Raw genomic sequence first — 26,127 nt, forward strand, 5'->3', positions numbered from 1 at the left:
ACCCTATCTCCTGATTTCGGCATATGCGTCACTGCTACGAGACACCACAGAGCTGGAGACACAGTGAAGCCGGAGACAGTGACACTACCTGCGATTATAGTTGCCATTACAAGGACTCAGGGAGCGCTAAATGTCTGTGGGTTAGGGGCGTAAATTACTTGTCTTGCCTTGGGTGCTGACAACCCACACTACGAATATAATTTTACTGTTAGGGGTCCCCACAAATTGGGAAATTTTATCAAGGGGTCACGGCCCTAGAAGGTTGAGAATCACTTTTCTAAACTGCTCTAGGTCCAGTTTAGAAGAAAAAAAAACACATAACCTTCCAGGATGTTTCTGTATTCCAGGTTGACACTTAAGTTCTAAACTGAATGCTGTTTTGTATTGCTTTTCTTTAGGCTTTGGAACCGATATTGTATAAGCAAAAAACACACTCTGGACTACAAAGAACTGCTACGAAACCTTGGGATTAATGTAGAGCAGCAAAACAAATCAGTACAAGAAAATGTTGCTCAAGGTAAGGAAGCTGGTGCTTCTGAAAAGGTACCAGGCATTTTTTTTCTTTAAAGTATAATTTTTCTATTTTAATGTGATCATTTGAGCATTTATTACATGCTTTTGGGACTGATATTTGAAACTGGTGGGCCATCAGTATACTGGGCTCATATTATATATAGACATGGAGCATGTTGAGACACAGGGGTGGACTGACAACTCATGGGGCCCCCGAGCAATAGGAGATTATGGGGCCCCCGGGCAATAGATTATGGGAAAACATAATACATATACAGTATACATACACAGTATACTGTACACACACAGACACACAATATACACACACAGTATACACACAGAATACACATACGCAGACTGAAAAGGTACCGGAGAGGCGAGGCAGCTATAATCTTGGGATTTAAAAAAAAAAACACCGATTTTTACATATTGTCCCTAGTTTTAACTGAGGCTGGCAACCCTGATGGGGCCCCCCTAGTGGCATGGGGCCCTCGGGCAGTGCCTGAGTCCCCGAATGGTCAGTCCGCCCCTGCTGAGACACTTCATTCACACTGTTTATGCCACATAGCTCCAAGGCATCAGCTCTTAGCTACTATGGTAAAACTAGATCCCTTAGAACAAATGTAATGTGTATTTTATGGACACATTGGAATCAGGGTAATGTCATCTTACTAAGCCCCACTTATTAAACCAAAGCAACAAATGCCTTACCCACTGTTAGCCGCAAATGAGGAAACACCTGAACTGCTGTTGCAGCCAATAGTAAGTAGGTTGTTCTGGCAATTTACCTGAAACACATTTAAACATTTCCTTATTTGAAGATCTTATTTGTTGGTACAACACACTGGAATTTTCCTTGTGCAATTACAGACCTGTAAAAGAATGGTCATTTACACCTTTTAGTTTGATCAACAGACATGGCTATAGTTCCCATCCTGCTTATCGGGGCGTCTTGTGACGCAATCACTCTTACAATGAATTTAGGATCATATCTTATGCAGGCACGTTCTACAATTTTCTTCTGATATGATTACAATTGGAAGAATGATTAATTTGCATTTTTATGTGTTTGGACACCTTACAGAGTTACCCAGAGAGAACAATTAAATTCTGTTGAAAAAACTCCCAGTGCTGGCTTGAAAATTAAATATTTCATTACTTATAGGGAAAAAACAAGTCTGGTTTTAGGCATGTTGATAGAATGAGACATAGTGGACGTCATAGGTGGCCATAGAAGAGCAGGTATTTACAGGAAGGAAGATATTTACTAGTTTTCTCATGACGAAGATACGCATGGGATTTGTTTAGTCAACAATGACATTGGGGCAAGTATGGTACTCCAGAACCTTTGAAAAAGAGAAGAATTAAGAACCTCACGCATGGAGATTTTCCTAAATGTTGGAAACTGTCCCTCTACATCAGGGGTCCTCAAACTACGGGCCGGGGGTCGGTTACGGTCATTTACTTGGCTCAGGGGGGGGGGAGTCCAATCGAGCCTCGGCGGAGGATGCTTTGATCCCTGTGACTATTTCCTGGCCAGTCCACTCATTCGGCCCGCCGCCGGCTGCATACTCGCGGCCTGCCGCCATCTCCTGGGCTCTCTGAGCTGCATTGACCACCCAGGTCACACTCATCAGTTCATTCTGTCCCCGAGGCTATCTGAGACTGGTCGGCTGGCCTGCCTCGCCCCAAAGGATCTAGCTGATGTTTTTCTAGTACTCCCGGCCTGCCCCGATCTTGACATCTCTGCTCCATTGTTGTGCACATTTGTGGCTGCATTGTTGTGCACGGGTGTGGTTGCATTGTTGTGCATGGGTATGGCTGCATGGTTGTGCACGGGTGTGGCTGCATAGTTGTGCACAGGTGAAGCTGCGCTGATGAGCACTGTTCCGGCTGCACTGATGAACACTGATCAGGCTAAATTGATCTGCCGCCCCAACAGTTTGAGGGACAATGAACTGGCTCCCTGTTTAAAAAGTTTGAGGACCCCTGCTCTACACAGAAAACGGCTCCCCAAAGCTCTTATACATAAATAAGGATCTTTGGTAAGGCCATGTGATCCCAAGTAGTGCTCAAAATCAGGAACATTACAGTATTTACTCAAAAGTTTTGTGGAGATTTCTCCAAATGATTGATGTTCAGTAGTGTCTAGTGAAGGGTCTAGTTAATGTCACAGTATACAAAGATATATTAGACAATTGTGATCTTCCTACCTTGTGTCAGCAGTTTTGGGAAGGCCCTTTTCTGTTCAAGGATGACTGTTTCCCTGTTTACAAAGCTAGCTCCCTAAAGACAAAAGTTTGATGAGTTTATTGAGAATGAATTGGCCTCCACAGAGCCTTGACCTCAAACCTACTGAACACCTTTGGTATGAACTACAAGCCAGGACTTCTTGTCCAACATCAGTCCCTGACCTTACATTTTTTTAATTCTATTTTTTAGAATGGCAAAAATTCCCGCAATCTATAGTGTCCAGCTGTCTGTTCTTAAGAGCTTAACACTTGATTTGTTAAGGTGTCAACAAGCCCACTTATGAACCAAAAAAAATAATAACATGGATGAAGTGGTTGCAACAATACCTTTCAACATCTGTAACCTCTGGATGGACAGGTACAGGAACAAAAGTGGAGCAGTTGCCCCTAGCAACCAATCAGGTCTTTCATCATTTCAGCATCCTTTTATTAGAAATATTTTTGAATTTCTGATTTTTCTTTCTCCAGTTCTCATTTGTATATTTGTTTTCTGACACTTCCTTGATAGTGATATACTGCTAAGTAAACAACAAAGTCTTCAACCATCGGGAATAACGTTTTCAGAAGATCTTGTAATTAATTTCTGGTGTTTATTGGCACAGGGAGCGGCATCTTGTTTCTCTTTTCTAGTGAATAATGATGGTGTTCAGACATACTGAACTAAAGAAGTGTGAAAGATTAAAACTTTAAAGCAGAAACGTTGGGACATACCTGACAGACACGTTTCCCATAATATAACATCAGTCTGCCCAACGGCTATGAAAATCCAGACTTTCTTGGTGCCTCCATGGCAGCATACATGTGATATAGCACCTGCCCCCCCATCGGAACATTTTACAGGTTTCTATTCCACCCTCCTCCTGGTGCAGAAGAAAACAGCAAACTTGAGACCTGTAATAGATTTGAAGAGACTCAACAGGTACATCCATCTCTAGAGTTTCAAGATGGAGTCGCTTGAAACAATCATCCAAGCCATACAACCAGGAGATTGGTTGATATCAATAGACCTGCAGGACGCTTATCTCCATGTCTCTGTTCTACCATTTTTTCAAAAGTATCTAAGGTTCGGAGTGGGTTGTGTCTACCTGCAATTTATGGCTCTGCCCTTCGGGGCTGTGCACCTCCCCTCAGGTGTTTACAAAAGTGCTGATATCTTTCCTGGCCCCTCTAAGAGAGAGGGTATTAAGAATTTATCACTATCTGGACGATATCCTCTTACTATCAAACAACACAAATCAACTTATAGCCCACAGAGAAATTCTTCTGCAGTCATTATCGGAGCTGGGATGGTTGGTGAATTACCGAAAGGGCCAACTAGTTCCAATACAAAAAATGATTTACCTAGTGGCAATGTTCAATACAGATCTGGGCTCAGTCTCTTTACCTCAACCAAAGATGGAGGGCATCATTCAAAAAATGTCAAAGACCATACAGAGGTCCCATTTATCAGCCTCACAGTGTCTGAGCCTTATAGGCATGATGTCCTTGTGCATACGACTCGTCCCATGATATTACTTGCATCTGAGGCACTTCCAGACAGGATTCCTAACACAATGGAAAAGGCAACATTTATCTCAGACAATTCTGTTGTCGATGCGAATGACCAGGAGCCTGCGCTGGTGGACAAATCTAGAGAATCTCTCCAGGGTCCCATTATTTGGGTTCCCACTCATGGACCATAATTACATCAGATGCAAGTGGTCAGTGGTGGGGTGCCAATTGCAGAGAGTTCAGGATTCAGGGAAGATGATCCTTTCCCACCAGAGGGATAGAAATAAGAGCAGCATTTCTAGCCTTGACCTCTTTTTTGCACCTCAGATCAAGGGGCAGAGGGTGCTTCTGCACCTGGACAACAAAGCTGCAGTTTCATATCTTCAGAAACAAGGGGGCACACACAGCAAAACACTTCTGAGGGAAGTGAAACCTGTAATGGTCTGGGCCGAAAGGAACCTGGTAGACCTCAGAGCAATATATATCTCCCAAGCAAAATGAACACAGAGGCAGATGTCTTATCGAGGAGATTTGGGAACAACGAGTGGTCACTCCACCCCCACATGTTCAACCAAATTTTTCATCTATGGCAAACCCCACAGGTGGACCTCTTTGCTACCCAGGAGAATACTAAACTCAGGAGGTTCTTCTCTCGCCTTCCACACCCACAAGCGGAGGGAGTAGACGCGTTATCATGTCCTTGGAACTTCAAGACGGCTTACGCCTTTTCTCCTCACCCACTCATCTCTAAATTTCTCCTCAGGCTTCTAAGGGAACCAGTCCAAATACTAGCAATACTACAGCAATACAAACTGACAGGTGTTCTAATCCCTTTCCACTCTATTGCAAACAGAGCTCATTCCCGCAAATTGCTGTAGCTGTACGTCGGTCCGTTTTTACAGCTGCTAGGGGGAGCAGATGCGTGTGGCCGGTGGCCGAGATGTCCGCCGCCCACCTATGATCGCTCCACAGAGAGCCAGAAAGGGGATCTGTCAATGTAAACAAACAGATACCCATTCTGTCAGGGAAGTACAGTGATCGTCGTTTCCTAGTGATTAGGAACAGCAATCTCTCTCTACTCCCAGTCAGTCCATTCCCCCCACAGCTAGAAACACCTACCGATGAAACACATTTAACCCCTTGATCACCACTAGTGTTGACCCTTTCCATGGCAGCGTCATTTATACAGTAATCAGTGCATTTTTATAGCACTGATCGATGTATAAATGTCACTGGTCCCAAAAAATTGTCCGATCTGTCCGCCGCAATGTCGCAGTCCTGCTAAAAAATGCTGATCACGCCATTACTAGTAAGAAAAAATAATAATAATACAAATGTAGAAGAATATATATTGGCCTAAACTGATGAAAAAATATTTAATTAACATTCTTTGGGGGGTATATTAATTATAGCAAAAAGTAAAAAATATAATTTTCCTTTTTTCATTTTAGGTCTTTTTTTGTTTATAGGGCAAAAAATAAAAACCGCAGAGGTGATTAAATACCACCTAAAGAAATCTCAATTTGTGGGAGAAAAAGGATGTAAATTTTGTTTGGGTACAGCGTCACATGACTGCGTAAGTGTCAGTTAAATTGATGCAGTGCCGTATCCCAAAAAATGGCCTGGTCCTTAAGTGATTAAAGCTGAAGTCTAAGCAAGCAGCTGAATCCAAAGATGAAATACCAACATGGGAACTGTTTTAAAGCAGTATTAAACCCAGAACCAAAAATTTACTGTTGCATCTTAAAAATCATTAGTTGTGGTGGCTGCGTTTATCTCAACTCTGTAAAGCCAGCTACAGGAAATAAAATCAATCAATTCCCCCATCAACACAGTCAGTATTGATGGGAGAATCCCTCCCGTGGAGCTATTGTGTTCTCCTGGCAGGGGGAGCTATGATTTTTGGTAGCGGCCACAAATCCAACATGCTGGTTGTACCCAATGCGATTGATGGGTCGACTTGGGTACATTCAGCCTGCCCATATATGGTTCAAATCCCGACCATTCCCTGCTGAACTGGTCAAAGTTCGAATCGTCTATGGCCGACTTAACCGATACATCTGAAGGAGAGATCGTTTTTTTTGAAAAACTCAAGACTTACTGGTTGGATCACCAAATGAAAATGGAAAAAAGAAAGCCTAATGCTGCGTACACACGATTGGATTTTCCGTCAGAAAAACCTTGGATGGTTTTTCCGACGGAATTCCCCTCAAGCTTGGCTTGCATACACACGGTCACACAAAAGTTCTCTGAACTTTTGAGCGTTAAGAAAGCGGTGACGTACAACACTATGACAAGCCGAGAAAATTAAGTTCAATGCTTCCGAGCTTGCGTTGAATTGTTTCCGAGCATGCGTTGGAATTTTGAGTGTCGGAATTGCTTCAGACAAATTATTTTCTTCTGTAAATTCGAGAACCAGTTCTTAATATTTTGTTGGTGGAAATTCCGACAGCAAAAGTCAGATGGAGCATTCGCACGGTCCGAATTTCCGTCCAAAAGCTCACATCTGACTTGTGCTGTCGGAATTTCCGATCGTGTGTACGGGGCATAAAAAAGGAAAAACAAATGCAGCCATCACATCTAAGAATTGGCAAGCTGCAATAAAATAAATGTTGGCTTTTGGTTTTAATACTACTTTATCTGCAAAAAGATTAGCAAGTCTGTGTAGCCTGTCTTCTGATCCAGGAACTACTGAATTCTTGACCTTCATTGCAGCATCAGCAGTAGAGCTCTATCTTAAAGCGGTAGTAAATCACTGTTGTTTTTTTTTCTTTAACCTGCAAGACAATGTCATAATGTTCTAGAATGCATCGCCTACTAGTACATTATGTGAGACTAACCTTCGAACAAAGCCCTCCAGTGGTGCACTGTCACCGCTAAAGGCGCTTCCATCTTCATTCGGTCTTCCTTCCGGGTCCGCGGACTCCGGCTCTGTGAGTAGCCACAATGACGTCATTTCTGTGCACGCGTGCGGGAGCTGTCGTTTATGGCACATTATGGGTATGCCTTTCCTTTTGAGTGCATGCGCCGATGACATCACTGGCTGCATGTACAGTAAATGCCCCCTAAACGTGCAACGTTTAGGGGATATTTACAATATCTATAGGTAAGTCTTAATATAGGGTTTCCTATAAGTAATAATCATGCGTGGGAGTTTAGCCAACCAAGAAAATGTCACCTGAACCGGGTCATTCATCTGTAACCTGCGGCATTTCCCTGCCCCACAGATGCTCATATACTATGGGTACTATAGGGTACTATATGGGTATGCCTCAGAAGTTGGGGAATGCCTTGACTGCTTATTATTGACCCAGTACAGTAAAAGCTTCCTGGTGGGCTCACTCAGGTGGGTTCAGACTTGGATCCAAACATGGCCAAGCTCATCCCTGAATATATTCACCCCAGTCTGCTGATTGAAAGAGAGAGAATAAGCAGCAGCATTCTGATAAGTCTGATGTTCAAGTGAAGCGGAAGGCAGCAGTCCGGATCTCTAACATGCCACGGGGTGGTTTGACATGAGGCTTGCTGCAATAGCAAATGCAAAAACCCATATAAAACACCTTACTTCATGGCAGCCTGACTTCATTACAATGACAACCTAGGGTTCAGTTGAGCTTTTAAGCAAACTTTCTTTGTCTTGAAATCGCAGGAGAAGTGAGCTTCTATGCTCCTAAATATATCTCATAAATATCAACAGAACTATCTGGTAGTATAGGGACAGGAAGTGAGGCCAAATTACCCCTATGGGGACATAGACAGATGTTAAACCCTGACAGATAATATAAAGACAGGCATCAGGCAGTTTTACTATCATGGTTTACATTACATTATTTTTGTTAATGAATAAATAGCTGGACTAAAGGGTGGCTTTTTATATTTGTCTGGAGTACAACATTAATGGGTGTTTATTTAACTTGTTTTTGCAACATCTGGTACATAAATTGGTTCCACAGCTTACAAGAAATGATTAAGTGAGTGTCTTTTTTTTTCTTCATATTTTATATCCGTGTGCTGTGTTTGCTTTTATTTGTGAATGTGAGTTTTCTGTTTTGTAATTGTCAGTATGTATATACTTTAAGGCTGGGTTCATATATGAGCCACATGCAGCTCCCAGCAGGGGTCCGGTGCATCCTGGTTCACCGTTTTAGGTGTGATTTGAGCCCGAATTTTGGGCTGAATTTGGACCTGAAACGGACAAAAAGACTGTAATTTGCACCAGAAAAATTTGAAAAATGTGAACCAGCTCCATAGAGAGCCGGTCAAAATCTCCTGCTATTGCAAATTGGATTCTAGGAACCTGCATCCAATTCGCAGTGGTGTGAACCCAGCCTAAAGGTTAACTTTTGTTAAACTCTTGCAGTGAGGCTCCCTCTGCACTGCAAAGTTTAATTTCTTGTTTTCTAGGGGAATATTAGAGGGCTGTTTTAATGACCATATCCCGTGCTTCCCTGGCAGCCGGTGTTCTACCAAAAGAGCCAATTACGTCACTTCCAGTGACTCTCCAGCAGCTGTAATTGGAGATTTTGACGAATTGGCTGTTTTCATAGAACACTGGCAGCGCATACACTACGGTGCACGACGAGTTGGCCGTTTTCACAGAACACCGGCAGCATATATACACTACAGTACATGACGGGTTGGCCGCCTTCACAGAACACTGGCAGCGTATACACTACGGTACATGAGGGTTGGCTGTTTTGACAGAACACCAGCTAAGGAGAAAAAAAGTTGTTGCCACCTTGGAGGCGGTCATGTTGTTAGTTATTAGCATGGGCGTCTTACTAACAATGTTTACTCATTATATCGTCTACTGTAGTGTATACGCTGCTGGTTTTCTATCAAACCAGCCAATTCGACAAAATCTGGAACTACAGCTGCTGTAGAGTCACGGGAAGTGACGTAATTGCAGATTTTGACAAGTTGGCTCTTTTGACAGAGCACCGGCTCTCTCCTCTACCCTTTGATGCTCTGTGTTATGGGTGGACCTTCAATGTCCTCACTACTGGTCCTGCATTGTACATTATGATGTCAGAGTGCCTGTAACCAATGGAGCATTGAAGAGAAGCGGTTTTGTGGTGTTTGGTTATGCAGCTGGGAGGAAGCCTGTGGGAGTGAGGGATAGATTCAATAAAATTGCTGTTTATGTTCCCCATACTTGTGTTTTTGTTGCCTATCTCTGACATTCTATCACTTTGTATCAAAGTTACATTTGTAGTTGTTTGATGATTGGAATATGTCCCTTGATTACACATTGGATGCAATGGCCCGGATTCACAGACATCGGCGTATCTTTGAGCGGGCGTAGCGCATCTCATATGCGCTACGCCGACGTAACATAGAGAGGCAAGACCAGTATTTACAAAGCACTTGCTCCCTAAGTTACGGCGGCGTAGCGTAAATGGGCCGGCGTAAGCCTGCCTAATTCAAAGTAGGAAGGTAGTGGGCGTGATACATTTAAATGAACCGTGACCCCATGTAAATGAATGGCCGAACAAATGGCGCATGCGCGCGCATGCTCAGAATCACGTCGCATATACTCCCTAAGATACGACAGCTCAATGCCTTCGACGTGAACGTAACCTACGCCCAGCCCCATTCACGCACGACTTACGTAAACAATGTAAAAAACGACGGCTTTCTCTTCCGTTCATGGACGGACACAGCAGCCTTTGACCTTAGGGTTATATCCGCTTCCTTCCAGGAGAGTTAGGCAGAAACAAAGCACTTTAAGTGTTAACAACACTTTCCTCAGTGCAGCTCCTCCCAGGGGGTGTGGTTCCCCGGGTATAACCCACACCCTGCTCTAGCAGCTCCAGTTCGTAACAAGCAGTACAAACAAAATGAGGGGTGGGTGCTGTGTTCGTCCATGAACTCAGAGAAATGAATTTTACAGTGAGTACAAAAATCCTATTTTTCTCTTCCGTTCATGGACGGACACAGCAGCCTCAAAAAATTTGAGGGGTGGGAAAAACAACACAGCAAACCAAGCTACACCCCAAACAAAACCGGAGTTACTCAACGGAGGAACTCCAACTTTAAACTGCCGCCTGTAACAGCTTGCGGCCGAAAGAGGCTTTAGAAGATGCACTCACATCCACCTTATAAAACTTTGAAAAAGTGTGGACCCACGACCAGTTCGCTGCCTTACACACCTGTAACACAGAGGCTTGATGCCGGAAAGCCCAAGAGGCCCTGATCGCCCTGGTCGAATGCGCCGTAACCCGAAAGGGAGGCGCCCACCCCTTCAGGGCATAGGCCTGAATCACAACCTGTCGGATCCACCTAGAAATGGTGGCCGACGAGACAGCCAGGCCATTTTTAGGAACAGCCACCGACACGAACAGTGAGTCCGACTTCCGGAACGGAGCCGTAGCAGATAAGTACACTTGTAGGGCCCGAACCACATCCAGGGAATATAAAGTGGCCTCCTTCTGGTTTTTCGGCCGAGGACATAAGGATGGAAGAACAATGTCCTCATTAATGTGAAAAGCTGAAACGACCGTTTCTTTCTGCCTAACGTCAGGAGAGGACAGGCGCTCTGGAGTCCCTGTACTCTGGAGATTTTTTCGCTTTTTATTATTTTGTTCCTGCATTTTGAATCCTGTGATTCTTCTATCAACTGCCGACTGGGTGACAGGCTGGGTGTTGACTCTTGTAGTCCATGTTCGGCGAACGACCGTGTGCCGGCCCTCAGCTCAGCTCTGGGTCGTCCACGACAGGCCCCATTGCTCCAGGGGCGGCCGGGGAACTACATGTTCCAGGACACACATATGACCAGTCTCTATGGCCTTGTCACAGTGTGTCTGGCTGACAGCCATGCCATTAGTGGACGTTGGTTCTGTCCGGGATACCTCCAGCCGGTAGTCGCAGGAAGGGTAAGTAGTGGCCCCTTGCCCTGGCAAGGTGGTATGGCTGGTGTTTTCCCTGGGGAGGTCGACTGAGGGTCTGCCCTGCTTTCCTCTCTCCCTTTCCTCTCCCTCCTTCCCCAGACTGGGTAGCGGCTGTGAAGGGGGTGCCTCCTGGGGTTTCTTTATTACCACCGGGGCCCGTGTGTTGTGGGGGACTGTGTTTTACTCTGGGAGGTGCTGCTGTGTGCTGCTGTGTAGTGTTAGGTGTTTGGTGCATCACTGGGGATTTTAAACTGCGCCACGGCCGCCATTTTGCCGTGGTCGCGGTTTACATTGCTCGGCGGCCATTTTCCTGTAGCCCACTGGTGATTTTTACCTTTAGACGGCAGCCATCTTGGAAATGTCTTGGCCTCTTGTGTCAGTTTTAGCGCTGCAAAACGCTGCAAATTTTCCCTAAGGTGACAGACGCAGCACAGCCAGCACATCAGAGCACACCTCAGGTTTTCAGCTCTCTCTGCAGCCGGGTGGGGTGGTGAGTCCCTGGGAGGCCTCTGCTTCTATTTTTGCAGCCAGGAGGTGACCGGTGAGTTGTTCTGTCTTGCAGTACACAGCGGTGGGGCAACATGGAACCTGAACCTGGTGTTTCTGCCCCAGCAATGCCTGATTTATACTTTAATCCCCCTGCCCCTGCCGCATCTGTTGAGGCAATGTCGGCTGTCCTTGAGGCGTTTCTCGCCAGGTTTGAAGCAGCTAGTGCCCAGAAGGGGGGTAAAAAGTGCCCCCTCCCTGAGCCTGCTTCTGGGGATATCTCTGACACAGACTCATTGCCTGCTGTTGCTTCAGGATCTGGTTCTGTCATGTCAGATGATGCAGGCTTAACCCACACGGACTGTGAGGATGACTCTGCCTCAGGGTCAGTAAATGATAGGGAATTTGTTGGAGCTCCTATTTCTGCGGTGCGTAATACTCATAAACTTGAGGATTTGGCGGGGGCACTGGATGTGCCGATCCCTTTTGGGTTCCGCAAACCGCCCAGCACCGCAAAAGTAATTCCCTGTGTTCCATATTTGAAACAATTGCTATGTAAGGAATGGGACATGCCACAGAAAGTTTTTGCTGTTCCTAAAGACTCTGCGGTCGGTTATCCCTTTGAGGAGGACTTTTTGAAAAAGTGGGTCTCTCCTCCATCAGTGGACCCTCCTGTGTCCAGACTGAGTAAAGCCACCACATTGCCTGTGTAAGGGGCTCCCGCTTTTATGGACCCCACTGATAGGTGAGTGGAGGCTGTGGCCCGCTCTATGTTCACAGTTGTGGGTTCGGCTGTGAGACTGGTTGTGGCCGAGTCTCTGGTGTCGCAGACACTGACTGAACGGGCGAAGTTGTTGCTGCAGAAGCTGGAGGAGCAGGATGCTTCCGAGACCTGCAAGGACCTGGCTGAACAATTGGTTCAGGGTCTAAAATTTGTCTGTGAGTCGGCCCTGGATGCACTTCCCTTGCTTTCCAGAGCCTCCGCCTATGCGATGATACTACGCCGCCTTGTGTGGCTGAAATGCTGGTCTGCGGACCAATCCTCCAAGAAGGCCTTGGTGGATTTACCCTTTAAGGGTGAGCGGCTTTTTGGGGCGTCCCTGGATGACATCATTAAGGATGCCACAGGTGGTAAGAGCACACTGCTCCCACAGTCTGGGAAGGGCAAGGGCCCTCTTTTACTACCCCAAAGCGTTTTTTTCGTGCGCCCAGTGCGCCGGGAAAAAGTTTGCAAGGTGCTAAGGCGCCTGCTGCAGGGCAGAAGCGCCCCTGGTTCTGCAAGCCTAACAAACATGTGGACAAACCTGCTTCCGCATGAAGGTCTGCCCCCGCCGTGTCTCGGGTGGGGGGCCGGCTTCGCGAATTCGCGGCTCGGTGGAGGTCTCTTCTCTCCGACCGTTGGGTTTGTGAAGTAGTTTCCTCGGGGTACAAGATAGAGTTTCTCTCTTGTCCACCAAACAGATTTTTTCCTTCCAACCTCCAGCTTCCTCCGGTTCGCCGGCAGGCTCTGTCAGGGGCTGTCCAGGATCTTCTGGTCAGGGTAGTGATTGTTCCCTCGTTGGAACGGTTTCAGGGATTTTACTCCAATCTGTTTGTAGTACCCAAGAAGGAAGGGGTCCGTCCAATCCTGGACCTCAAGGCCCTCAATTGCTTTGTCAAGGTCCAAAAATTCCGGATGGAGTCGATTCGCTCGGTAATAGCAGCACTCCATCAGGGGGACTTCATGGCGTCCTTGGATATCATGGACGCATACCTACATGTTCCCATTTGCACAAAGCACCAGAGGTTTCTGCGCTTTGCGATCAGAGAGGACAACTTTCAATTTGTGGCCCTCCCGTTCGGCCTGGACTCGGCACCACGGGTTTTCACCAAGGTGCTCGCCCCGATACTGGCCCTGCTGAGGGAGCGCTATCGTGGGATATCTGGACGACCTTCTCCTGAGAGCTTCCTCAGGCTCAGAGTTAGAAGAGGACGTGTCTATCACGTGTCAGACTCTCCAAGAGTTCGGCTGGCTTCTGAATATCCAGAAGTCGGTGTTGGTTCCGTCTCTGCGTCTGGAATACCTAGGACTAGTCCTGGATTCCGCGGAGGCGAGAGTTTTTCTCTTCGATTCTGCATGAGGGTTCTGGGTCTGATGGTGGCCTCTTTCAAGGCTGTTCCTTATGCCCAATTCCACACCAAGGAACTACAGGAGGAGATTCTGTCACGTTGGGACAAACTCCCGTCTTCTCTGGATTACCAGATTCAGTTGAGTCAACTGGTCAAGTATTCTCTGGTTTGGTGGCTGACGTCTCCGGTGCTTTGGACCGGGAAGACTTTTCTGCCGTGCCAATGGACAGTGGTCACGACGGATGCCAGCCTCTCCGGCTGGGGGGGGGCATTTGGGGCACCCAGTCAGCCCAGGGGCGCTGGACTCAGGAGGAGTCCCGCCTTCCAATCAATGTTCTGGAGCTCAGAGGAATCAAGCTGTGCCTTGCCAGGTGGTCCCTGGAGCTGCAGGGCCGACCGGTCAGGATCCAGTCCGACAATGCCACGACCGTGGCGTACGTCAATCATCAAGGAGGAACACGAAGCTCGGCTGCAGCGCTGGAAGTCGCGCACATCCTTCGGTGGGCCGAAAGATCCGTTCCGGCTCTATCGGCTGTGTACATTCCGGGAGTACAGAATTGGCAAGCCGACTACCTGAGTCGCCAAACACTGGACCCAGGAGAATGATCACTTCACCCGGAGGTGTTTCGGAGTCTGTGCCTAAAGTGGGGCACTCCAGACGTGGACCTCCTAGCGTCCCGTCTCAATCGGAAGGTGCCACGGTTCGTGGCCAGGTCAAAGGACCTGTGGGCGGATGCGTCAGAGTGAAAGCCGAGGGGATTCCAACAATCCTGATCACCCCAGACTGACCACGCCGCTCCTGGTACGCGGACCTTGTGCGTCTGGTGGCAGACGCCCCCTGGCGTCTACCCCTGAGAGAAGATCTTCAGTAGCAGGGTCCGATCTTCCACCCTGCTTTACAGTCGCTGGCTTTAACGGCGTGGCTGTTGAGAGCCAGGTACTGAAGGGCCGAGGCCTATCAGGCTCGGTGGTCTCTACCATGCTGCGTGCACGGAAGTCTACCTCACGTAGGATTTACCATCGTACGTGGAAGGCCTACATCTCTATGTGTGAGGAGATGAAGTGGCACCCTCGTTCTTACGTGGTGTCCAGGATTCTGCTGTTTTTACAGCGGGGAGTGGATCAGGCTCTCGCCTTGAGTACGGTTAAGAGTCAGATTTCGGCTCTGGCCGTTTTCTTTCAGCGACCCTTGGCGGTGCACTCCTTGGTGCGTATGTTTGTACAGGGGGTCCGACATGTGGCCCCTCCGGTGTGCGCCATCCGCTACCCCCATGGGACTTGAATTTAGTCCTTTCGGTGCTTCAGGATGCTCTCTTTGAGGACATTCGAAAGATCCCTTTGTTGACTCTTTCACAGAAGGTGGTTTTTCTGGTAGCAATTACCTCGATTAGACGAGTATCTGAACTGGCGACCTTTGTCTTGCAAGGCTCCCTACTTGGTCATCCATAAGGATAAGGTGGTACTGCGACCGCAGCCATCTTTTCTCCCCGAAGGTCGTTTTGACTTTTCACATTAATGAGGACATTGTTCTTCCATCCTTATGTCCTTGGCTGAAAAGACAGAAGGAGGCCACTTTGCATTCCCTGTATGTGGTTCGGGCCCTACGAGTGTACTTATCTGCTACGGCTCCGTTCCGGAAGTCGGACTCACGATGACTGGTCCTTAAAAAGACATGGCTGTCTCGTCGGCCACCATTTCTAGGTGGATCCAACAGGTTGTGATTCAGGCCTATGCCCTAAAGGGGTGCCTCCCTTTCGGGTTACGACGCATTCGACCAGGGCGATCGGGGCCTCTTGGGCTTTCCGGCATCAAGCCTCTGTGTTACAGGTGTGTAAGGCAGCGACCTGGTTGTCGGACCACACTTTTTCAACGTTTTATAAGGTGGATGTGAGTGCATCTTCTGATGCCTCCTTCGGCCGCAAGGTGTTACAGGCAGAAGTTTAAAGTTGGAGTTCCTCCGTTGAGTAACTCCGGTTTTTTTTCGGGGTGTAGCTTGGTTTGCTGTGTTGTTTTTCCCACCCCTCGAATTTTTTGACACTGCTTGGGGACGTCCCTAAGGTCAAATGCTGCTGTGTCCGTCCATGAACGGAAGAGAAAATAGGATTTTTGTACTCACCGTAAAATCCATTTCTCTGAGTTCATGGACGGACACAGCACCCACCCCTCCTTTGTTTGTACTGCTTGTTACGAACTGAAGCTGCTAGAGCAGGGTGTGGGTTATACCCAGAGAACCACGCCCCATGGGAGGAGCTGCACTGAGGAAAGTGTTGTTAACACTTTAAGTGCTTTGTTTCTGCCTAACTCTTCTGGAAGGAAGCGGATATAACCCTAAGGTCAAAGGCTGCTGTGTCCGTCCATGAACTCAGAGAAATGGATTTTACGGTGAGTACAAAAATCCTATTGTTCCGACGTCCATACCCTAACATGACTTACACCTGCTATTGTGTGGAATAACTTTACGCCGGACGTACGCCTTACGTAAACGGCATAGCTTACTGCGACGGGCGCAAGTACGTTCGTGAATCGGCATATCTAGGTCATTTACATATTCGACGCGTAAATCAATGGAAGCGCCCCTAGCGGCCAGCGTAAATATGCACCCAAGATACGACGGCGTAGGAGACTTACGTCGGTCATAGGAAGCCAAAATTCAGGCGTATCTTGTACAGTGAATTAGGCGCATAGATACGACGGCGCATCCGTGGACTTACGCGGCGTATAAGTAGATACGTCGGTGTAAGTCTTTGTGAATCTGGGCCAATGTATATAGGGGAATGTGTTGACTTTCATGCATTTATATAGTCAGGTTGAATAACTACATCATGACAATTAAGATCAACCAAAAGAAACTATAGATAATGATAAATATGCAATAGTAAAATAATCAGCCACTTTATCTTCATTAGAAATGTATAAGGGGTCACAGAATGGCTAATTATACTTTGTCAGTATGACAAATCCTATTGTAAATCTCATCAATTCTATTGTGGATTACATTTTGTTTTGTTTTTTGCATGCATCTTTTTTAACGTATTAAAGGGCCAGTCCACCAAAAAAGGGCATTTCAGTTAAAGACGGAGTTGTATGGGCTGAGTCATGGCGTGACTTCTGAAATGTACTGGGGACTGGTGGCAAAATCCACTATTACTCCTGGCTTTGTTATCCTCACCTTGCAGATTTGCTTCTTTTAACACACCTTTGAGTTTCCTTTGCTTCTCCAGTTGCATTTTCTTTAAACTAAAATTATTCAAAAATGAAACGGGGTAAAAGTGACCCCTTGTAGTGGTCATGGCAGATGTGCGGACTCAAGGCTCCTGTTAAATTCACCCATGCAGTGGGGTCCCCCTTGCCAGCACAGCATGTGTTAAAGTGTAACAAAACCCATGACCCTGCATTTATTATATCTGGTCCCCCACAGTACACAGAACGTAAAAATGTAATGGCTTTAGTAAATATAAACTGCTAAATACCTTTTCTCATCAGCAGTATAAAGCAGTCTTTTGACTCCTTTCGAAGCCTGGTAAAACTTGTAGGAGGAAATTAAGCATTTGTACTTATTCCTTTCCTTCCTCGCAAAAAAACAAGCATGTAACTCGTGCGGTGCTTGGGCACACCCTACTGCATGGGTAAATTTAACAGCAGCAAGGAGTGAGATTGTAAACATTTCAAACTTGTATGTATCTGTAAAATGAATCACTAAAATCTCATATAAACTTAAACATATAAATGTGACTTCAAAAGTCATTTTCAATATTTTGTAATATATATGTTTTTAATAAAATACTACATAGTGATCCTACGATGTGTGTGTTTGATCAGTTTGAAAGTGAAAGGTCACTGCAAAAAAAGCTGCAGGAGATCAGGGGCACTGATGTGCAACAAAGGATTAAAAATGGTGAAAACAAGTATTTTGTTAAAAAATGTTGCTTATGGACTGAAGTCTGAGTAAGCTACAAGGAACTATTAGGTGATTTAACTGTTTTGCCACGTACACACGGTCGGATTTTCCGACAACAAATGTTCGATGTGAGCTTGTTGTCGGAAAGTCCGATCGCGTGTATGCTCCATCGGACATTTGCTTGTTTGAGAGCTGGTTTTTAAATTTTCCGACAACAAAACTTGTCGGAAATTCCAATCGTGTGTACACAATTCCAACGCACAAAATTCCACGCATGCTCGGAATCAAGCAGAAGTTTGAACTTCATTTTTCTCGGCTCGTCGTACGTGCTGTACGTCACCGTGTTCTTGACGTTCGGAATTTCCGACAACATTTGTGTGACTGTGTGTATGCAAGACATTTTATTCAGTTTGTATGCAAGACAAGTTTGAGCCAACATTCGTCAGAAAAAAATCCACGATTTTGTTGTCGGAATGTCTGATCATCTGTACGCTGATTTAGCATCATTCAGAAACTGAAATGTTTTTGGTAAAACTGACCCTTTAATAGTCCTAAGGCATGCCTGACGTATTAGCTTGTTAGATGTTTGAATCATTTTATCTGCTTATTTTGCCATATGTGTCTATTTTTCTGACAAAGCAGAGATTATTCTTTAATCAACTATATTTTTTACAGCATTAAACTGGGAGGCCACTAAGTTGGTGCAAGAGAAGCAAAAGGGCTGGAGACTGCCTTCTACACCTAGTAAGATTGATGCAGAGGCCTTCACCCTTGAAGAACTAGAAGCAGCATTTAGGAAGAAGGTAACTATGAGAGCTTGGGGGATTTGGGCTGACCTGGTATCTTAGTGAGACTTCATTATGTTTAAAGTGGACCTGAACCAAACAATTGAAGATTTGCTATGTTATTGAGAACATCTGAAGTTGTTATTTGTGCCTGAAAATATGCCTTTTGTTTAGAATTTCTCTTTAAAAATTGTGCCTAGACACTCCTGTTCTGTAGGATCATAGCTGTATATCTGCAGTGTAAAATCATCTAGGCACTGCTGCCCCTGACTGCTAGTCTCACAAGATTTAGAGTGAGATTTGATGGTGTCACTACTAGACTGCTCACCATTCTCCTTGCTGGAGAGGACCTCCCTGCAGGTACCCAAAGACCTGCAGCGCAAAGATCTCCCTACTTCTTTTTTCTGGTACAATAATTTTATTGAAAATCAAAGGAAATACAATGCAGGGGTCACCCACGCAGGGGGTCATTTATGATCACATGTAAATGAGAATCGTTTAAACCTTCAAACAGTAATTATTAAAACAAAAGGTGGGTGCATGCATGACTATATAAAGAACCATGTTTTAAAGATTGGACAATACGGCCACAAAGCAGGGCTGTTTGTCTGAGCAACTGGCTAGGTCATAAGACCCAGGCATAAAAGCCTGTGAAGTCTCGTACACACGGCCAAGGAACTCGACGGGCGAAACGTTTTTCTCGTCGAGTTCCCTGTTAGGCTGTCGAGGAACTCGACAAGGCAAGTTTCTCCATTCCCGTCGAGGAAATAGAGAACTTGCTCTTTTTTTTGGCTCGTCAAGTTTCTCGACAGTTTCCTCGACGAAAATGTACACACGACCGGTTTCCTCAGCAAAAAAATATCTCCCAGCAAGTTTCTTGCTGTTTTTTGCCGAGAAACTTGGTCGTGTGTACAAGGCCTAAGGAGAATGTTAGGAAGAGCCAGGAATTAAGATAGAGAAGAGAGTGATCAGAGTAAAAAAAGGCGAAAGAGATGGAAGAAAAAATAAAATAAAATAGGGGGGGGGGGGGCTGCTGGTGATTTAAAATGTGCTAAAATTGGCTGGGTTTAGTGTAAAAAGCGTCAGAATCCAAGCTTTCCATATTTTTAGGAATTTAAAGTGGGAGTCATGTAAAATGCTGGACATCTTTTCATGGATCATCATGATTAACCACTTCCCGCCCGGCCTATAGCCGATTTACGTCCGGGAAGTGGTTATGAAATCCTGACAGGACGTTCTAGAACGTCCTGCAGGATTTCATGCCGCGCGCGCCCGTGGGGGCGCGCATCGCGGCGATCGGTGATGCGGGGTGTCAGTCTGACACCCTGCATCTCCGATCTCGGTAAAGAGCCTCCGGCGGAGACTCTTTACCACGTGATCAGCCGTGTCCAATCACGGCTGATCACGATGTAAACAGGAAGAGCCGTTGATCGGCTCTTCCTCACTAGCGTCTGACAGACGCGAGTAGAGGAGAGCCGATCGGCGGCTCTCCTGACAGGGGGGGTTCGCGCTGATTGTTTATCAGCGCAGCCCCCCTCGGATCGCCACACTGGACCACCAGGGATGCCCACCCTGGAGCACCAGGGTGAAAAAAAAAAAAAAAAAGCCTGCAAAAAAAAAAAAAAAGTCTAAAAAAAAAAAAAAGCATTAAAAAAAAGATGCCAGTCAGTGCCCACAAATGGGCACTGACTGGCAACCTGGCAAAAATCAGTGCTGCCACCCCAGTGTCCATCAGCGCCACCCCAGTGTACATCAGTGCCACCCCAGTGTCCATCAGTGCCCACCTATCAGTGCCCATCTGTGCCACCCATAAGTATCCATCAGTGCCGCCCATGAGTGCCCATCTGTGCCACCTATGAGTGCCCACCTGTGCCGCCCATGAGTGCCCATCAGTGCCGCCTATGTGTGCATCAGTGCCGCCTATGTGTGCCCATCAGTGCCGCCTATGTGTGCCCATCAGTGCCGCCTATGTGTGCCCATCAGTGCCGCCTATGAGTGCCCATCAGTGTCACATACCAGCGCCGCCAATCAGTGCCACCTCATCTGTGCCCGTCAGTACTACCTCATCGATGTCCATCAGTGACATCTCATCGGTGCCCATTAGTGCCACCATATCAGTGCCCGTAATTGAAAGAGAAAACTTATTTACAAAAAAATTAACGGAAAAAAATAAAAACGTAATTTTTTTTCCAAATTTTCAGCCTTTTTTTAGTTGTTGCGCAAAAAAAAAAATCGCAGAGGTGATCAAATACCACCAAAAGAAAGCTCTATTTGTGGGGAAAAAAGGACGCCAATTTTGTTTGGGTACAGTGTAGCATGACCGCGCAATTGCCATTCAAAGTGCGACATGGCTGAAAGCTGAAAATTGGCTTGGGCGGGAAGGTGCGTAAGTGCCTGGTATGGAAGTGGTTAAATGTGACTTTTTCTTCTTCCAGGCCTTGGCTATGGTGCACTTAACTGGAAGGAACAAATAGGTGGCCAAAGTTCCTCCACCCCATGTCTTTATGGACCTTGTTTTGTGCACTGGTGCGCAGTCATGTTGAAACAGGAAGTGGCCGTCCCCAAACTGTTCCCACAAAGTTGGGAGCCTAAAATTGTCCAAAATGTCTTGGTATGCTGACGCCATAGGAGTTCCATTCACTGGAACTAAGGGGCCAAGCCCATCCCCTGGAAAACAACCCCACACCATAATCCCCCCTCCACCAAATGATTTTGACCAGTGCACAAACTAAGGTCCATAAAGACATGGATGAGCGAGTTTGGGGTGGAGGAACTTGACTGGCCTGACCAAAGTCCTGACCTCAACCCAATAGAACAGCTTTGGGATGAGTTAGAGCGGAGACTGCGAGCCAGGCCTTCTCGTACAACATCAGTGCCTGACCTCACAAATGTGCTTCTAGAAGAATGGTCAAACATTGCCATAGACACACTGCTAAACCTTGTTGGACGGCCTTCCCAGAAGAGCTGAAGCTGTTATAGCTGCAAAGGGTGGGCCAACTCAATATTGAACCCTACAGACTAAGACCGGGATGCCACTAAAGTTCATGAGCCAGATTCAGGTACATTGGCGTATCTTTGTGCCGGCGTAGCGCATCTCATATGCGCTACGCCGACGTAACATTGAGAGGCAAGCTGAGTATTCACAAAGCACTTGCTCCCATATTTACGCCAGCGTAACGTAAATAGGCCGGCGTAAGCCCGCCTAATTCAAAGTAGGCAGGTAGTGGGCGTGTTGTATTAAAATTAATCGTGACCCCATGTAAATGAATGGCCGTACGAATGGCGCATGCATGCGCATGCTCAGAATCACGTTGCATATACTCCCTAAGATACGCCGGCTCAATGCCTACGACGTGAACGTAACCTACGCCCAGCCCCATTCACGTACGACTTACGTAAACGACAGAAAATACGACGGCTGTTCCGACGTTTCCGACGTCCATACCTTAACATGACTTACCCCTGCTTTATGAGGGGTAAACTTACGCCGGACGTACGCCTTATGTAAACGGCGTAGATTACTGTGCGTAAATCAATGGAAGCGCCCCTTGCGGCCAGCGTAAATATGCGCCCAAGATACGACGGCGTAGGAAACTTACGTCGGTCGTATCAAGCCAAAATTCAGGTGTATCTTGTTTCCTGAATCAGGCGCATAGATACGACGGCGCATTCTAGAACTTACGTCGGCGTAAGTTCTCTCTGAATCTGGCCCCATGTGCGTGTAAAGGCAGGCGTCCGAATACTTTTGACAACATAGTGTATTTAGATGGAGGAGCTTATTAAAGGTATCTATCTATCTTTTTTGAATAAGTAATTGTACTTGTAGTGGACAGGGGGCCTAAAATATTCTGGTATAAGCACCTTTTGAGATTATGCTGTACAATGAGCAGCGGTTGGTTTTAGCAGTGTGACGTTTTGAAAGAAACAAGGAAAATCACTCTTTGCCCATCATTGTAAGGCCCCGTACACACGTCCGAGAAACTCGACGAGCAAAACACATCGTTTTGCTCGTCGAGTTCCTTGTGAAGCCGCCGAGGATCTCGGCGAGCCAAGTTTCCTCATTGACTAACGAGGAAATAGAGAACATGTTCTCTATTTGGCTCGACGAGTTCCTCGTCGGTTTCCTCGGCCAAACGTGTACACACGACCGGGTTTCTCGGCAGAATACGGCACCGATCGAGTTTCTGGCTGAATTCTGCCGAGAAACTCGGTCGTGTGTACGGGGCCTAAGAGTATTGCTTCTGTATAGATGACCTTATTTATAGGACGCGGTGACTGCTTATATCCCTCTAAAACCGAGCAACCTTGTCCTCCTGTGAACTTGTCAGAAGTGTAAACACACATTGAGTAATTAAGGCACATTCAGCATTGACAGCCTTGGTTCATACTTGACTTATTGTGCATATTACAAGGTGATAAAATACATCCAGCAATTATCGCTGCATTGTTTTTGGGATACGACCATCTCACAGCCTCCTTTCATCCATCTGATGCGAAAAATTGTAAAAGCTTTAGAAAATTGAGACAAAGGTTGAATCATCTCTCGCACGGAAGACAGAAAACATTGTGAGTCACTGACAGATTGAAAAACAATATGGTTTGTCTCAGGCAGAACAATAACCACTTTCCTTGTTGCTATGGTGCTAGTCGATTGTACACAATACCGCTATGGAAATAAGAGGGACGTTAACATGCTTGTGGCCAATTTAAAAAAAAAGTATATTTTTATTGCTTTGGATGTAATTCTTGAATAGAAAGAAAATATAGGAAAAGAATGTGTCTGCAATTAAATGGAAGTTCATTTCCAATCTAGAACCATCTGTCGTTGCTTAAGTAAACAGCCAGCAATGAAAACATAGCTGGTTATGCGTGGCCGTAAGGCATGTTCTATAGCGACAAGATGGCCAGATGCCTCTAAAGAGGCATTCATTTTTCTTTTGTGTCATTTTCCTCCTGGATTAAATTTATCAATGGCCAATCTCTAGAAAGTGAGCTAAGGCTGCCCACAGACAGGCAGATGGCTTGCTGAGAATGATGGGCACGGAGTTATTTGCTTGTCCTTGGACCCCCTGGGACTAGTTCTCCCCTGTTGGACTACAGAATACCTTCCCCTATGTTATAGAGATGAAGAGAGGAGGAGGAGGAGGAGTTTTTTGTCCAGCAGAAACCCGAGATGATCAATAAACAAAATAAAAAATACTGTATTTATTGGCGTATAACACACACTTTTTCACCCTGAAAATCGGGTGCAAATAGTGTATGCGTGTTAAAACGGGGAGGGCCGTCAGATTACATACAGCGAGAATCTCCTTTTTACTCAGCGGCCTCTGTAATAGGAAGTCCCGTCTCCTGGGCCGGCATTGGACCAGTGTTCTGTCTATCATAAAAGCTGGTCCAATCCCCATCCGAGGCAGCAGTAATCTGAGGTGAGGCTGCAGATGGGCATTGTTCAGGCTGCGTTGATGGCAATGGTGAGGCTGCATATGGGCATTGATCAGGCTGCATTGATGGCAATGGTGAGGCTGCAGATGGGCATTGATCAGGCTGCATTGATGGCAATGGTGAGGCTGCAGATGGGCATTGATCAGGCTACATTGATGGCAATGGTGAGGCTACAGATGGGCATTGATCAGGAGCAGAATAAATGGGCATAAGGATCTGGCAGCAAGGATGGCAATCAAAACACTTACGTAAGTTACAATAGCAGAAGTGGGACTTAAGTAGCTAGGGTCAGGTGGAACTGATTGCAGGAACCTGCTGAAAGCTGGGAGACACCCGCTGGTGGTCACTAAAAGTACAGCTTTCAGCTCAGAGACCCACAGTGCCATCAGCAGGTGTACCAGGTGTTGACACTTGGACTGAATATTTAATCTTCCATAAGCCCAATAATGACTGGTTCACTTTAAAACGACTCTGTTGCCTTTGAAAAAAAAAAAAGTAGAAACTTCCCCCCGACAGGGGATTATTTTTATTTGCCTGCTATGAAGCCCATTCCTGGAAATTTTCACCCTGTTCAAGAGCTATGACCATCCAAAGAATCTAAACATCCAACACTTCTGAGAATGTTGATTGTCCACATACCCCACCATGTGCTGTAGTTCAGTCCACTAGTTCCTACAGCATCCCTGTACCTTGTAGGAACATAGGAGCTGACAGACAGACCCACTGTGCATGGTGTAGGACCAGGCATCTGACGGAACTGTTCAAGGTTAATATTCCTAAAGCTGGCCTTAGACGGTTCACATTTTGGCAGGTTCAGCAGGAACCAGCCGAGATTCAAACCATGTATGGGCAGGCTGATTCTACCCAAGTATCGATCAACTTGGGTACAACCAGTAGATTTTGTTATGCATACATTGCCAGCTGCTTTAGCTGCTAGCAATAATCACTGTATGTTCTCCTGGCCAGGGAGGATCCCCCACCCCCGCGGGGAGAACACAACAGCTCCATGGGAGGGATTCCATCATCAGCACTCATTGTGTTGTTGGGGGAATGGAGCGATTTTCTTTCCTGCAACCCATGGTTACAGGAAACAAAATCAAATCATCTTTGACCGGCTTTAGGTGTTTTAGCTCTTCGAGAGAGATCAGATTCCAGGAATGGGCTCAGGGCTGGTGAGTATAAACATTAGGAACTTTTCGTTCCATTTTTTAAAAGACAACAAAGTCGCTTTAACCACTTGCGTACTGGGCACTGACCAATTTTCAGCTTTCAGCGCTGATGCATTTTGAATGACAATTGCGTGGTCATACAACGCTGTATAAGTGCACTGGTGGGCACTTATAGGCTGCACTGGGACAGATAAGGCAGCACTGATAGGGACAGAAAAGGTGGCACTGGTTGGTGGAACTGATGGGCACAGATAGATGGCACTGATGGGCACTGACAGGCACTGGTAGGTGACAATGATAGGCACTGGTAGGTGACAATGATGGGCACTGGTAGGTGACAATGATGGGCAGCACTGTTTGAGGCACTGATTAGATGTTGCACTGTGAGCACTGATAGGTGGCACTGTGGGCACTGATAGGTGGCATTGTGGACACTGATAGGCGGCGCTGGTGGGCACTGGTAAGTGGCACTGACAGGTGGCACACATTTACACAGATCATCTCTCCTTGCTCGGGACTGATGTCCCTCTATTCTTTGCCGGTGATCGGCTTTTTATTTCCTCCTCACACTATCAGCGTGAGGAGAAAAAATAGCCGATTACCGACTGTGTTTACATTGCATGATCAGCTGTCATTGTCTGACAGCTGATCATGTGGTAAGGGGTCGGGATCGACCCCTTACTCCGATCTGTGACCCAGCGAGTCTCGTAGACTCGCTGATCACAGAGCAGGCCGCTCGAGCACGGGAGGACGTCCATTGACGGCCTCCCGGAAAGTCAGGTCCGCGCTGTAGGCGTCGTTCGACTATAGCGCAGATGGGGAGTGGTTAATGTGCCATTGGGGTCAGAGTTTGGTGATTTGGGAATAACAAACACGTACGTGGCAGCAGCTAAAATCTTTGCAACTCCCTTTCCTACTCAACCAATACATCCTCAACCCTAATCAAATAAAGCATGCATTTTATAGATGTGTAAAAATATATAATGCATTACATTCCCATGCAATTTGCATTCCAGGTATATCTGGAAAGTGTTACAACTACTGTAAATATTTTAATTAACTTTTTTTATCTAAAGAAATCCATGTGTAATT

General features: G+C 46.3%; 1 protein-coding gene across 1 annotated transcript in view; it reads left to right on the plus strand.

Annotated features, from left to right (window-relative positions):
- The window catches only part of EFCAB6 (EF-hand calcium binding domain 6), a 257,858-nt gene that overhangs the window by 64,943 nt on the left and 166,788 nt on the right, over positions 1–26,127 (plus strand). Inside the window, exons 8-9 of the mRNA XM_040345822.1 lie at positions 399–517; positions 18,315–18,442. Coding sequence (XP_040201756.1) covers positions 399–517; positions 18,315–18,442 — 247 coding nt within the window. The remainder of the gene's footprint in view (positions 1–398; positions 518–18,314; positions 18,443–26,127) is intronic.

The sequence above is a fragment of the Rana temporaria genome, chromosome 3 (genome assembly GCF_905171775.1).
Source record: "Rana temporaria chromosome 3, aRanTem1.1, whole genome shotgun sequence".
Classification (NCBI taxonomy): domain Eukaryota; kingdom Metazoa; phylum Chordata; class Amphibia; order Anura; family Ranidae; genus Rana; species Rana temporaria.